This window comes from Galeopterus variegatus, unplaced genomic scaffold (genome assembly GCF_000696425.1).
Source record: "Galeopterus variegatus unplaced genomic scaffold, G_variegatus-3.0.2 Scaffold3805, whole genome shotgun sequence".
In the NCBI taxonomy this organism is placed as follows: domain Eukaryota; kingdom Metazoa; phylum Chordata; class Mammalia; order Dermoptera; family Cynocephalidae; genus Galeopterus; species Galeopterus variegatus.
In genome coordinates, this window is record NW_007729916.1 from 86,898 (window position 1) to 100,004 (window position 13,107).

The 13,107-nt window shown below is 35.5% G+C and overlaps 1 protein-coding gene across 1 annotated transcript in view; it reads right to left on the reverse strand.

Moving 5' to 3' along the window:
• Positions 1–13,107, reverse strand: part of LOC103601597 (serine/threonine-protein kinase MRCK alpha-like) — a gene marked incomplete at its 3' end in the record, with an annotated part of 191,175 nt that overhangs the window by 82,484 nt on the left and 95,584 nt on the right. The window contains exon 3 of the mRNA XM_008586026.1: positions 2,932–3,015. Within this exon, the coding sequence (XP_008584248.1) occupies positions 2,932–3,015 (84 nt within the window). The remainder of the gene's footprint in view (positions 1–2,931; positions 3,016–13,107) is intronic.

Genomic DNA, 13,107 nt, shown 5'->3' on the forward strand with positions numbered 1-13,107 from the left:
GCCTCGCTCAGCCAGTGAGCGGGCACCGGTCCACATGTGGGATCCGAACCCTCAGGCGGGAGCGCCGCCGCGCTTCCCAAGCAGCGTACTATCCAGTGCGCCACCGGGCCGGCCCCTCATTTGTAATTTTTTAAGCATCATTAATAAGTCATGATAAGAAGGGGTTTATTTAATTCTTTTGCTTTTTTAAAAAATTTTGATTATTCAAGTATAGAAATATAATTTCATTGTTTTAAAGTGAATTCCTCCTTTAAAGTTCCAATGCAGAATTTCTGTCTAAAAGATGAAAGTTTCCTCAAATAGTTTGAGGAGAGTACCTTTCAAATACTGAACCAGTCTTGTTTCCCTGAAATAAATCCTACTTAATCATGATATGAGACTCTTTATATATTGCTGTATTTTATTTGATATTTTGTTAAGGATATTTGCATCTATGTTAATGAGGGATACTGGTCTTTAACTTTCTTTGTATGATCCTTGTCTGGTTTTTCCATCAAGGTAATACTGATCTCATAAAATAGGAGATGTTACTCTAGGGTTCTGAGGTCCCTAGCCAGTCTACCTCTCAAAATGTCTTACATTTGTTTTATATATAACATCCAGAGTCTTTAGCCCTGAGCTACATGGTATAGCCCACTGTAATCTTATGAGACCACTGTCATATATGGGAAGAAATGTGTCTACTGCATCTCATCCCAGAAGTAGAATATATTAATACTTTTTAATTCAACAAACCACTATTTAAATTATTCCTTGTTTTGTCTTCAATTTGACCACTTCTTCCAGCCAGTAATGAAAGATAACCCAGTTATTCTTCCTTTTCACAATTCTTCCCCAACATATGCAACTTCATAAAAAAATAAGTACAAACTTTAACTCAATTTTTAAAAAGATCTAACTGTGAGACACTAAACTGACTACAATTATTATCTGTGCTAAATAGTTAGAACATTATTATTTACTATTTTGTAATAATAGGATTTGCTGTTCTAGCTGCTGAGAGTGCTGTCAGTCCCCACGAGGTCTCAGTTGAAGAAAGCCTGGCAGGCCAAGGCCATATCCATCGAAGGCAGCCCATATCCAGTGACTGATAGAGGCAGGTGCATAAAGGCCCAGCCATTCTGACCCAATGCAGGACAACTCTGAAGGTCCACTTCGTTCCAAGGCTCCCTGTGGAATCAACTGAGGTTAATGGGACAGCTTGACTTCTCCCTGACAAATCTTGTTTCCTTCCCTTCCTTTCTACAGGTGTCGATCTCAAAAGAAATCCCTAATAAATGTCCTGCACACTAAACTCAATCTCGGTGTTTACTCCCTGGGAAAATCCAACCAGTGACAGTAAGGCAATTCAGGCTTAGGGAACATCAAAAATAAAAACTGAAGTTTCTGAATATAATGGACACTGGCACATATGCCAGAGATGTATGTGACACAAAAGCTCCAGGACACTTTTTAAAATAGGATATTAACACACAGTAATTACTTTCAGAAGGAGAGAGGGGCTGGATTTGGGTGGGGAGTGGTCAAAGAGTCCTTAAGCTTTATCTGTAATGTGCTATTGTTTGTTTTACGAACAATATGTTTGTATTTCACGTGTGGTTTTTTGGGGGTTTCTTTGTTTTTTTTTTTTTTTTTAGTTATGCATAGAAAAAGAAGACTGAATGCAAAAACCTGGCCAAAATGTTACTGATTAATTCTGGGAGATGGAACATAAGGGATTATTAATTTCTTTGTGTTTTATTTTTCAAATTTCCCAAAAGAAAGAACTAATGAAGTGTTTACTTTCACTATTACCATATCTATCATCATGGAACCCCATCTGCTTTTCCCCATATGTTTGCTCCTCTTCGGGTTGCTATAAGTACGGTTTTTTGGGGGTTTCTTTTTTTTTTTTTTTTTTTAGTTATGCATAGAAAAAGAAGACTGAATGCAAAAACCTGGCCAAAATGTTACTGATTAATTCTGGGAGATGGAACATAAGGGATTATTAATTTCTTTGTGTTTTATTTTTCAAATTTCCCAAAAGAAAGAACTAATGAAGTGTTTACTTTCACTATTACCATATCTATCATCATGGAACCCCATCTGCTTTTCCCCATATGTTTGCTCCTCTTCGGGTTGCTATAAGTACTAACAGGTAAACAAAGATTTCTAAGAGATAATTTCTCATGATCCTCTTATGGATCTTACTAATCTCTGGGGCTATTACTCAGATGGCTCATCAGTACAACCTTTTTACCAGTTAAAATATTGAAACACTTCCACACCAGTAAGTTCTGCTTCCCTGAGACCCCAGGATGAGTACCCCATCCAGCCCCTCTCTATGATCCAGCACAGCAGGGGGTCTCTAGAACCCTTCCCCAAATGCACCTATACCATACCAACTGTTAGATATTTGTAACATCACTCTAGCCAATCCTTCCCTCAAATCTAGCACCAAAGAAAGCTGACAATTTTTACACTACCAGAGTTTACTACAACTCCTATGATATAAAACAAAACATAAAGTGAATGCATAACCAGCAATAAACAGAATTCTGAAAGGGCATATTATAAACTCCTGCTGACTTTTGCTTGGAGCAGAATACAGATAAACACAGAGCAATAGAAACAAGTTACATCACATTGGAAATCAACCGTGACAAAATTTCATCCAATAAAAGAAACTTGTTTGCACACATCCTTTTAACATAGCTGTAGATGCCCCACATTACAAGAGTTTCCATTCAGTTTTCAGCCAATATTAAATCAGCATCACAAATTATAACTTTTATCATAATTAATTGTGAATTTCTGAATTTGTATTTTAATGCCTTAAAAAATGCACCATAAAATATTACTAAATAATATTTAAGGATCTTAATAATTATAGGTCTCTAAAGATATTTCTAAAATTTTATTTGAATATTCCAAAATATATAAAACTCTTACCTCAGCTCTCTTCAGCATTTCCCATTTATTCAATATTTTCATGGCAAATACCTTATCTGCATTTTTTAGTTTTACTACAGCAACCTAGAAAAGATAAAGGAAACATAATTTTTAAATGATGACAAATAACACTTTTTTCAGTAATCCATTTTCCTTTTTCCTCTCTGTAAAAAAATAAATACCAATTATCAATGATTTCAATGCAGTTCAAATTCTAAAGTCGTAAATTAAATAATGTTGTCAGGTGAAGAAATTATATTAGTGAACATGTGCCAAACTGATAACTATATTTGTGAACACTGTATCAGATGGTGATTAACATTATATTCTCCTTTCCAAGTTTTCTGCCCTGGAATTTAAACTCAACTTCTACTACCACTACAAAACTGACCAAAATGTACAAATGAAAGAACTAAAGCTTATTAAATAATGCATGCCAAATTCCAACATGATGCTACAGGGAATGCCAGCTACCAAAACAAAAAGGTTCTGTGGGGATCAAATGATATGAAATAAACTGAAAATGATCTTATATTTCATACCACATTCTTTTACACACCATATCACAACCCACACACACACGGAGCGATTAAGACTAACCGTTTTACAAACTATAGACTTTACACATCCCTTCCAACAACAACAAAAAAGGAACAGATATTTCTATATTTTATATTTCATTATGGATCAAAAAGCTGTCAAATACAAATAAATAAGACCCCATTCTCACCCTCAACAAACTGATTACATTTCTCTCTCTGCTTCAGCTTGACTAAATACAAGTATACTTCAAAAAGATCACAAAAAGATTTGAACTACCTTTCAATTCTATTTTCCACAAGCTTTTTGAAGTAGTCTTGTAAACTCTAAGGGCCCTTCCAGCTCATTGGACTTGCCATATGACTGAGGTTAAAACTACAGGGATATTTCCAGATATTGAGGTGCAGGAACAGGGAAGACAAACTCTACCCCAACATGCAGAAGCAGAAAACAAAGTATATACAGCAGATCTTCAAACAGTTTAAAGAGATATTTCCAAGGATAGAGAACAGGTTTAAACTTAAGTGCTAAAAATATTTTTTTTTAATTGTAATTGTAATAGCAAGTATACATATCAAGGGCATTTAATAAATTTATATTTGGGTCAGATTATAATAAAAGTAATATGACCATTTAATGAAAATCAGTGTGTAATACTAAACATTTCTTGGTTATTGTCATAAATGGTTTCGTGACTGTGATTAAAGTTTTTCATCAATTAAAATGGTGGAAATGAAGAGGAGGTATCTCAATTTCAAATGCAATCACTTTAGTCTTTAATCGTATCTGGTCATATCTGGAGAAATGATGACTCAGTTAAATTGTCCTCCCCATCGGCTCATGCTTAAATAAAGAGAGCTATGATAAAGAACAAGGAAAAACCTGAAATTGTTTCACTGAGATCTCTGAAAGGGTGAAAACACAAGCTGTAGACTCTGGAATCAAATACTGCACAATCGGGAGTGCACATGGACAGAAAGACAGGAACACTGTGCTAGACAAGCCTACATTTAGGACAAGGAAAAGACAAAGAAGTCACTTACGCCCTCTCTTACTCTGATTTAGGGAAAAATGGCTGAAAGATCTAACACTTAGGTACCTTCCCCTCCTCAGGTCACGATGTGACAAAAGTACTCCTAGCACTGTATGATTCACCAATTTTCCATATGTATGAGTATATAAGTATCTGATAACTACTAGTAATAGTAATGATAGTAGTAATACCCACCAACACATATTGAATGTGTTCTAAATGCCAGACACTATGCTGAGTTTTATACAGGTCCATGATCCCTTATCTGCAATTCTAAAAGCCAAAAAGGTTTTCATAACTCATTTGGCAGCCCGTACTGACATCAGACTATTCATAGTCTTTTTTTTTTTTTTAAATCTCACTTAGTTTAGAGACAAATATGCTTCACTGCAGAAACATGAATGCATATGCTTATGGGGTGTCACTCCAAACCCCAATAGGGGTGTTACATAAAAGAGTATATGCACTAAACTATCTTTTTAAAATCCAAAAATATTGGAACTGAAACAACTTTATTTATTGTGGCTGTTTAGTGGAGTGGTGATGGCACAGACTCTGAAGCCAGACTACCTGGGTTTGAATCCTGGTTTTGTCATGAGCTATGTAACTCTGGGGGAAAAACTTAACCTTTCAAATTTCAGTTTTCTCATCAATGTAAAGGGTTAATAACAATACTTACCTTATATAATTGTGGTAAAGATTAAGATAATTAATACAAGTTTAAAGTGCTTACAACAGTGTGGCACTAAGTGTTCAGTAAGTGTTAGCTATTATTAGGTGCCAGGCACTGAACTGAGCACATTATAGCCCAATCTCTTAAAAGTCGTTTGCTCTACCAGTAATATGTGGGAAACAGTATAACTCTTAATTTCTTGAATTTCTTTAACTATGAAAAAAGTAACTTTCATATCTTCAACTTCTAACTTTCTGTAGTTTTATACATACCTTTGACACATACATACATATAGAAATATATAGAAATACCCTCAAATCAAAAATATCTACATGCAAATAGAAACTAAGCCACAAAATTCACCCTAGTATGGTTTGACTATAAAATATTGGAACTTAAATATTCTAAAAGATGAAGTTGACTAAATATCTATATCACAGAACAAAAGAAATTTATTCATATGCTTGAAAAAACTGTTAAAGAACAGATTTTAATACAGAAAAGTTGACAGTATAATGTTAAATGAACCAAAGAAGTTTATTAAAGTAATTATTAATTATAACATACTTAATTTTTCTATACATACACATAAAATAGGTACCATAAATTTCTATGCCATATGTATGCATACTGACAATGGTAAGAACCAAAATATTAGAAAATCAGATATTTCTAGGTGATACAGTTTCTATTTGCCTTTCTACATTTTCTGTATGAAATTTAAAATTTGAAGCATGTAATAAAGTGTGGGATACCACACCTCCTCCTGGTCATGAAATGACCACTAATTATTGAGGTATGTTAGTGTCACTGATAAGAGCTAACATCAGACCCATTCTACACATCTGTGTGGTAATCAGGAATACTGTGCTGCTACAGGGTGAAAAACATTCTCAAAACTATCTTAACAGTTCCATGAGCTGCTGAAAAACTTTTCTGGAATGAGGTGGGGTGTAGCAAAATAAAAATCAGTTCAGGAAATATTCTTGAGTTATCAAATTGACAGCATGATGTAAAAAGAATTTGAAACTTACAAAGTAATGAAATAAAATAAAATTGATCTTGCTTTTCTGCTCTAACACTACAAATTATTTTCATGTTCATTTCAGCAAAAGAAACCCAAGAAAAAGAGTATTCTCTTAGAACTCTAACTTCAGATCCTATGTTTTCAATAACCACAGCTAGCTGACATATAAGAGGGTAGTATGTTAAAACATCAACCCTTCTTGTTTGATTTGATCAAAATGAAAAGCACATTTAGTATGGACTGGAAGATTACAAATTTAATACAGAACAAAGATATATCTTTAAAAACGTTAAATATAGAGATGTCTTTAAAGCCTTCATAGTAAAAGCACTATGATGCTTAAAAAAAGAACTGCAAACACTACAGAAATAATCAGTATGTGACAAATGTACCTGAATCAGTTTTTAAACACAATTTAAGTACTATTATTTGTAGTGACAACCTATAATTTAAGAATGATCACATTATACTAAATAGGATTTCAATAACCAAGAAACAGGTGCCATGGAGTTCTGCAAACTAGTCTACCTTCAGTATATCCAGAATTCACCATATCTCCTCTGTTCCCAATCCGAGCTACCATCCTATCTTGCCTGGATTTCCCTACTGACCTCTCTACTTCTGCCCTCACCCCTCACAATCTACTCTCAACACCGCAGCCACAGTGATCCTGTTGAAACATAGCTCACATCATGACACTCCTCTGCTCCAAAACTTCCAGTGGTTTCCCCTCTCTTTGCGAGTAAAAGTCAAAGTCCTTATTATAACCTGTAAGGCCAATATGCTCTGGCCCTCCAACCTCCCTGACCTCACACTACTCTCCCCCAGGTCACTGTGCTCCAGCCATAATGGTCACCTGCTCAGTTTCAACTCAGGGTCTGCACACTTGCTCTTCCCTAGCCTGGAAAACTCTACCTCCACAAAGCCCCATGGCTTGCTCTCTCGCTCCCTCACTGAAATGTCACTCTGCCCTCAATACTTTCTATCCCATTTCTTTGCTTCCTTTTCCCTTTAGTTCTTATCATTATTTAATGAACTATATATTCTATTTATACATTTTGTATATTGTTTGCATCACTCACTAGAATATAAACTCTATGACAGCAGGGATTTTTTCTTCTTCTTGTTTGTTCACTAATATAGGCCATGTACTTGGGAATCAATACGTACTCAATAAATATTTGTTGAATGATAAATGATTTATAATCTATGTGGGTGTACATACATGGAAAGTTGTAAGGCATCAATATTCTCAGCTTCAAGTGTACTAACAAACAGCTACTGAAACTCAAAAATAGAGTATTATGATAAAAAAGATACAACTGTGTACTTTATGATTATTAAGTATGTATCAGATTATTACAGCTCATGATTGTCTCTTAACAGGCTTTCAAAGTCTTGAATTCACAACTTAGTCTTTATCACCTTTTGTCTGTTACTGTTCACGATTCATTGTTTTATATCTTTGTCTCCTTTTTACTTCCCTGTATAAAACCTACTATTATTTATGATTAATAATAATAAGAAAACAAAAACCAACTCATATTTATTAGAAAGCTTACTCTGTGCCTGGCACCAGGCTAAGCACATTACATACACTACCTCTTTTAATCCTTATACCAAAGTAAAGTAGGTTCTATAATCCCCACTTAAGAAATTTGTACACTAAGGTTTGCAGGAGGTAATTAATGACCTCACGGTCACACAATTAATAAGTAACAGAATCAGGACATGCACCCTGGTTATCTGATTACAGAGCTAGTGTTCTTTCAAGTACTGAATAGTTCTATAGGTCCTGAAGAGTTCTTCCCATCCATCGTGCCTATTATTTTTATACCTACCGACATGTTAGTGGTGATAAACTGCAACATGTGTGGAAATCACTGTATTTATACTTTTAAAAATTGTTCTGTTAGTGATCAGTTTGTGTTTAAAATATTTACTTAAAATGAAAAAATGTACTCTTTTAACAAGCAAACTAAAAAACACTACAGAGTTTACTAAACAGCTAGAAGTATCCTCTCTACGGAGACACAATTTATATAAACAGCAGCAACAGTCAAAATATTTAAAAACTGGTATACAATGGGCATCAACCAATCAGAACAGACCCTGGCTACAAAAATACAGCATGCCTATAGCAGTGTGCCCCTACCGACTGAGGACTAGACTAGCACCATCAAAGGTGAACCATGCAGTGTAACTTCTTTTACTCTCCCATGAAGCCCAGAAGAGCCAGAGTAAAAGAGCTATTAAAGAAGAATGAATGGCTAAAGATAATTCTCCTTTCAGACCCTAGGACTAGATTATGCAGACACTTAAGGGCCTAGTTATAATAATGAGAGGAAGCAAGCTAATTAAAAGCTTTTGACACCTGAAGCAGGGGTAGCAGGCCAAAGCAGCAAGCTTTCACAACAAGCTCTGAAGCCCAGAAGCCTTGAAGCTGCCGGAGCAAGGCTGGAGCAGGCAGAAGCGGTGAGCCACCAGGAAACTGTGGACAGGCAACACCCAGGGCGTAAGTTAAAGGTTTTCCTGAAAGCAAAAAGGAAAACCCAGCGTTAAGTTAAGCAGTAACTGACAACAATTGAGTTGTAGAGAGAAGGTTCTTAATTCATAGCACTGCTGAATTTCAATTATATCTTGCTCCGTATTATTTCCCATGATTTACGCATTTCTTGTAGGAGTTACATAAATTATGCTTTTATTTCTATGTTTGTTTGCTTGTTTTTTAAGAAAAAGCATAATTGATAGAAATGCTTCTATCAGATATCCATGCCAGAGGTGAGCCTATCCACTGTGCCTATACGTACACCTACTTACAAGATCCTGGTAAAAGACAAAACACTGTGGAGGAAATAATTATCTCATTAGGGTTGTCTTTGCATTTCAAAACCTATTAGTTGATACCCCACAGGGTCACAGGGTATATAAACCCAGTAGAGATATTTTAGTCGGGAATGTACAACAAAGCAGTAAGAGCTCATAATACTTCTTCTCAGCCAATACTGCTTTTCTATACAAAATAACTATCTTAAAATAACAAAGTTATCAGCAATCTGTTGCTTTTATTTCACTTACTTTAGTCAACATACATACAGAGCAAAAATACACAAAACAAAACAAAAAATGACACCTCCTCACACTAACCTTCGAATATTATGAGTCGTGCATTAAGTACTCTGATTGCCTCCAGAGGTCGAAAGCACACTGGTCTGTGAGCAGGCAGGACTTACTCCCAGATGACGTGACTGCAGGACTGCTGTCTGCTGCAGCCAGTTCTCCAGCCCTTCACCCCATCCTTCAATTCTTCCAAGCACTAGCACTGTAGAACAAATTTAGTTGTCCTTAACTATCTGCCTCACTTATCCTAATGAAAAACTGCAAGTAATTTTCCAATGCCATCTTTATTTCAGTCCCTTTTATGAAAAAGAATATTCTTTAAGTATTTTTACTACTGCTTCCTTTTTTCCACAGTCAATCTCAGCTGAGCCCTCAAATTTACCTGCAGTCCCACCATTAACTGTCATTCTCAATAGACCTTTTACCAATTTTCTAAAATGCTCTGTGCCACCCTGCCACCACCATCTATCCCACCACTGTCCTAGCCACCCTTCACCCTGCAATTAATGACCTGGTGGCCTACTTCATAAAAACAGATCCTTCACATTCCCTCATGCCATCTTTAAATGTTTCTGCATTTCTACTTATCCTCCGCTCTTTTCCTTTGAACCCAAGTAAGAAGTGTCCCCACCACTTTTCAAGGCTAACACTATTATTTAAGATCTGATTCCAGACCCTACTCTTCCTTCTCTTTCTGCCCTTGTTCCACTAAAGATTTCTTTACTGTCTTCAATCCCCCTTTCTCCTGGCTCTGAGATATCAACTGATAAACTTTTCCAAGACCATTCCCCATTCGAAAACCAAATATGAAGCAAAAGCTTTTCCTCCATCTGACCTTCCCCTCAAGGAACTGATATCACATCCCCTTTCCATAAGGCATCAGTTTTCCATAAAGCACATTTTTAAAGAGTGTACAAGCTTGCTTTTTCCATTTGCTCATCATTCATTTGCTTCTCAACCTCTTGCAATCACCTATTTCAATCTAGTTTCTGTTGCACCCTACTGGATGAAATTGTTCTCTCAAAGATCAATAATGACTTTCTAATTTCCAAATATTGCTCTTAATTCTCATCTGCTTCAACCTCTCTAATTACTGGACACTGCTGACAATCAACATACTTCCCTAGATCTTCTTTTCTGTAACTTATAATTATAGTTTACCAAGGATCCCTACTCCACCTTTTTGCATCTCCTCTCTTTCTTGACTTGTATCGTCTATTCCAAAAGCCCCAATTTACACATATATGCTGATGATGTCTAAACCCTTATCTCAATATCTAGACCCATATTTCTAGTTGCCTACTAGTCATCTCTCTAGAATGTTCAGAACATAGCTTAAATTAACAAGTCAAAACCCTGTGTAACAAACTCATTTACTCAAGTTGCAAACCTCAATCATCTATGAATTCTACCTTTAACTCTCATCACTGATATCCAAAGTGACTTCCTTCTAATCTGTTTCTTCCATGCACCTTCCTTTCCAACAACCATTGACCTAGTTCGAGCCCTCATTATTTCATCTGAAAAATTATAATAAGCTTCTTTTTGACCACCTTACTATATGCCAGAAGTTATGTTAACTGCTAAGAAAACAATGTTGAATAAAAGAGTTCTTGCCCTCAAAAATCTCACAGTTCACTGTGGGAAGCACACCTGAACAGTAGTACATGGACAGTTCCATGACAGTACTACATGGAAAGAAAAGATAAAAATAAGGTCCTGTAAAAACCAATGAAGAGATTCCTGACACAAAAAGTGGGAGTTGGGGAAGAAGGCATGTAATATGTAAATATGTATGTTAGAGTTTCTTGAAAGAAGTGACCTATACCTGAATCTTACACAGTGAACCCCAGAAAAAGAGGACTAATGCGGATGTGATGGGGGAGAAGGAATATTTTGGGAAGTGGGGACAGCATAAGCAAGGCACAGAAGTGAACAATACCTGAGAGTAGGGGAGAGGGGTAAAGATGTTCAGGACAATAAGCACTTTTCTTTCCTAGGAATATAAAGAGCACAGCAGGGAGTAGCAAGAAATGATGCTGAAGGGCCCAAATAGTAGAGAAGCTTGCATGTCATGCTAATAAACAGAACCTTAAAAATGTAGATAAATAGGAAACCATTTTTCATAGATGATTTTAGCTAGACCAATCTAGCAGCTCTGTAGAGATAGTGGTTTTGAGGCAGGGGAACAAATTAGAATGTTATAGCAGTAGCTGAGGCAAAAAGGACCTAATTAGGGAAGAGAGGAAGAATTCAAGAAATACACAGGATGTAAGTTGGTTACTGATTAGATATAGGGGCCAGAGAGTGAGAAATCCAGGACCTCCCTTCCTCTGTTCTCTTCTCTGTCCAATCCTTCCTCAACACTATCACCGGTTTTATCTTCCTAAAAGAGTTCTAATTATACCATTACTCTACTATTTGATAGAACTCCTATAGAATAAAGTTCCTTAACACAGCATACCAAGTCATTCACTGCTTTGCCCACAAGACCTTTCAATCTTCATCTTTCATCACCACCACCAAAAACCCTATATTCCATTCATAAAGTCACTCACTGCTCCCTGAATAAAAAGAAATGCACTTACAAGAAAAAATAATAATAACTCTTTTGATTCTAATACATTATAGAATATTTATAAAATTAAAGTATAAAGAAAAATAGCCACAAATAACATTAGTTTCCTAATCTGAAACCATATAACCTTTTCTATGTCCTTTCAATCAGTAAGTCCTCTTCTTGAAGTCATTCTTAGAAAATCATTTGAAATGCAGAGAAAGCATTATGTACAAAAATGCTTTAGAGAACATTTATGATATGGAAAAACAGAACTTAAATATTTTGTTCATTCACTCTACAAATACATATTGAACACCTACCACATCCTAGACACTGCTGTAGCTGCTGGGGAATTGCACTAAGCTGACAGAGGGGAAAGCCCCTACATTCATGGAGCATATATTCTAGCTTAACAATAAGGAAATGGTTAAATAAATTATGAAAGACCCACATAATGGGCTTTTATGAAGCCTTTAGAAATCATGTTTACAAAGAAATATTGCAATACACAAGAAAAGACAAAATATTTAGTAAGAAAAGTTCATTAGATATTAATGTTTACAAAACTATCCCAATTTTATTAGCTATAAATAGCAATAAAATTTGGGGAAAATGCCCCAAAATTATAGAAGTGGATCTCAGTGCTTTACACCAACCCCTCTTGCTGAACAGACTGTGATCGTAATCAAGGGCATGAAACATAATTGGATTACAGTAGATGAGTAATACTTGTAATTACTATTTTCATTAGTCAAAAGAGGGAAACATGAATGAAAAATGAACTTCATTTTCCTGTTTTTAACCCCTAATAAGTAAAACGATTACATTTAAAAGCACTGTGTTCAGTAATGAATAGAATGAACAAGGGAAATTTACTCCCTGCCCTCACAGAGCTTACAGTGTAGACAAACATTAAACACATAAATATCTTAATAGCTACTAGTATAAATGCTAGAAAGAAGTATCTAAGTGTTCCCATCTTCTCTGTTAGAAATATAAAAGGATCTTATATCTTTAGTCCCTTTTTCATAAACTCATTCAATCCACTGACTTCATTCTTGTATTCGGTGCTTTCATGATTTCTTCCTGCTATCAATTCTTTCACCAATTTCCAAAAATTGGATGATTTTAAAGAAACAATAGGTGATGACAAATACATTTTGTCAGGCAGGAAGGACCTCTGCTTTACCTGAAAACACAAAGTCTATTAACAGAGGCCTTAA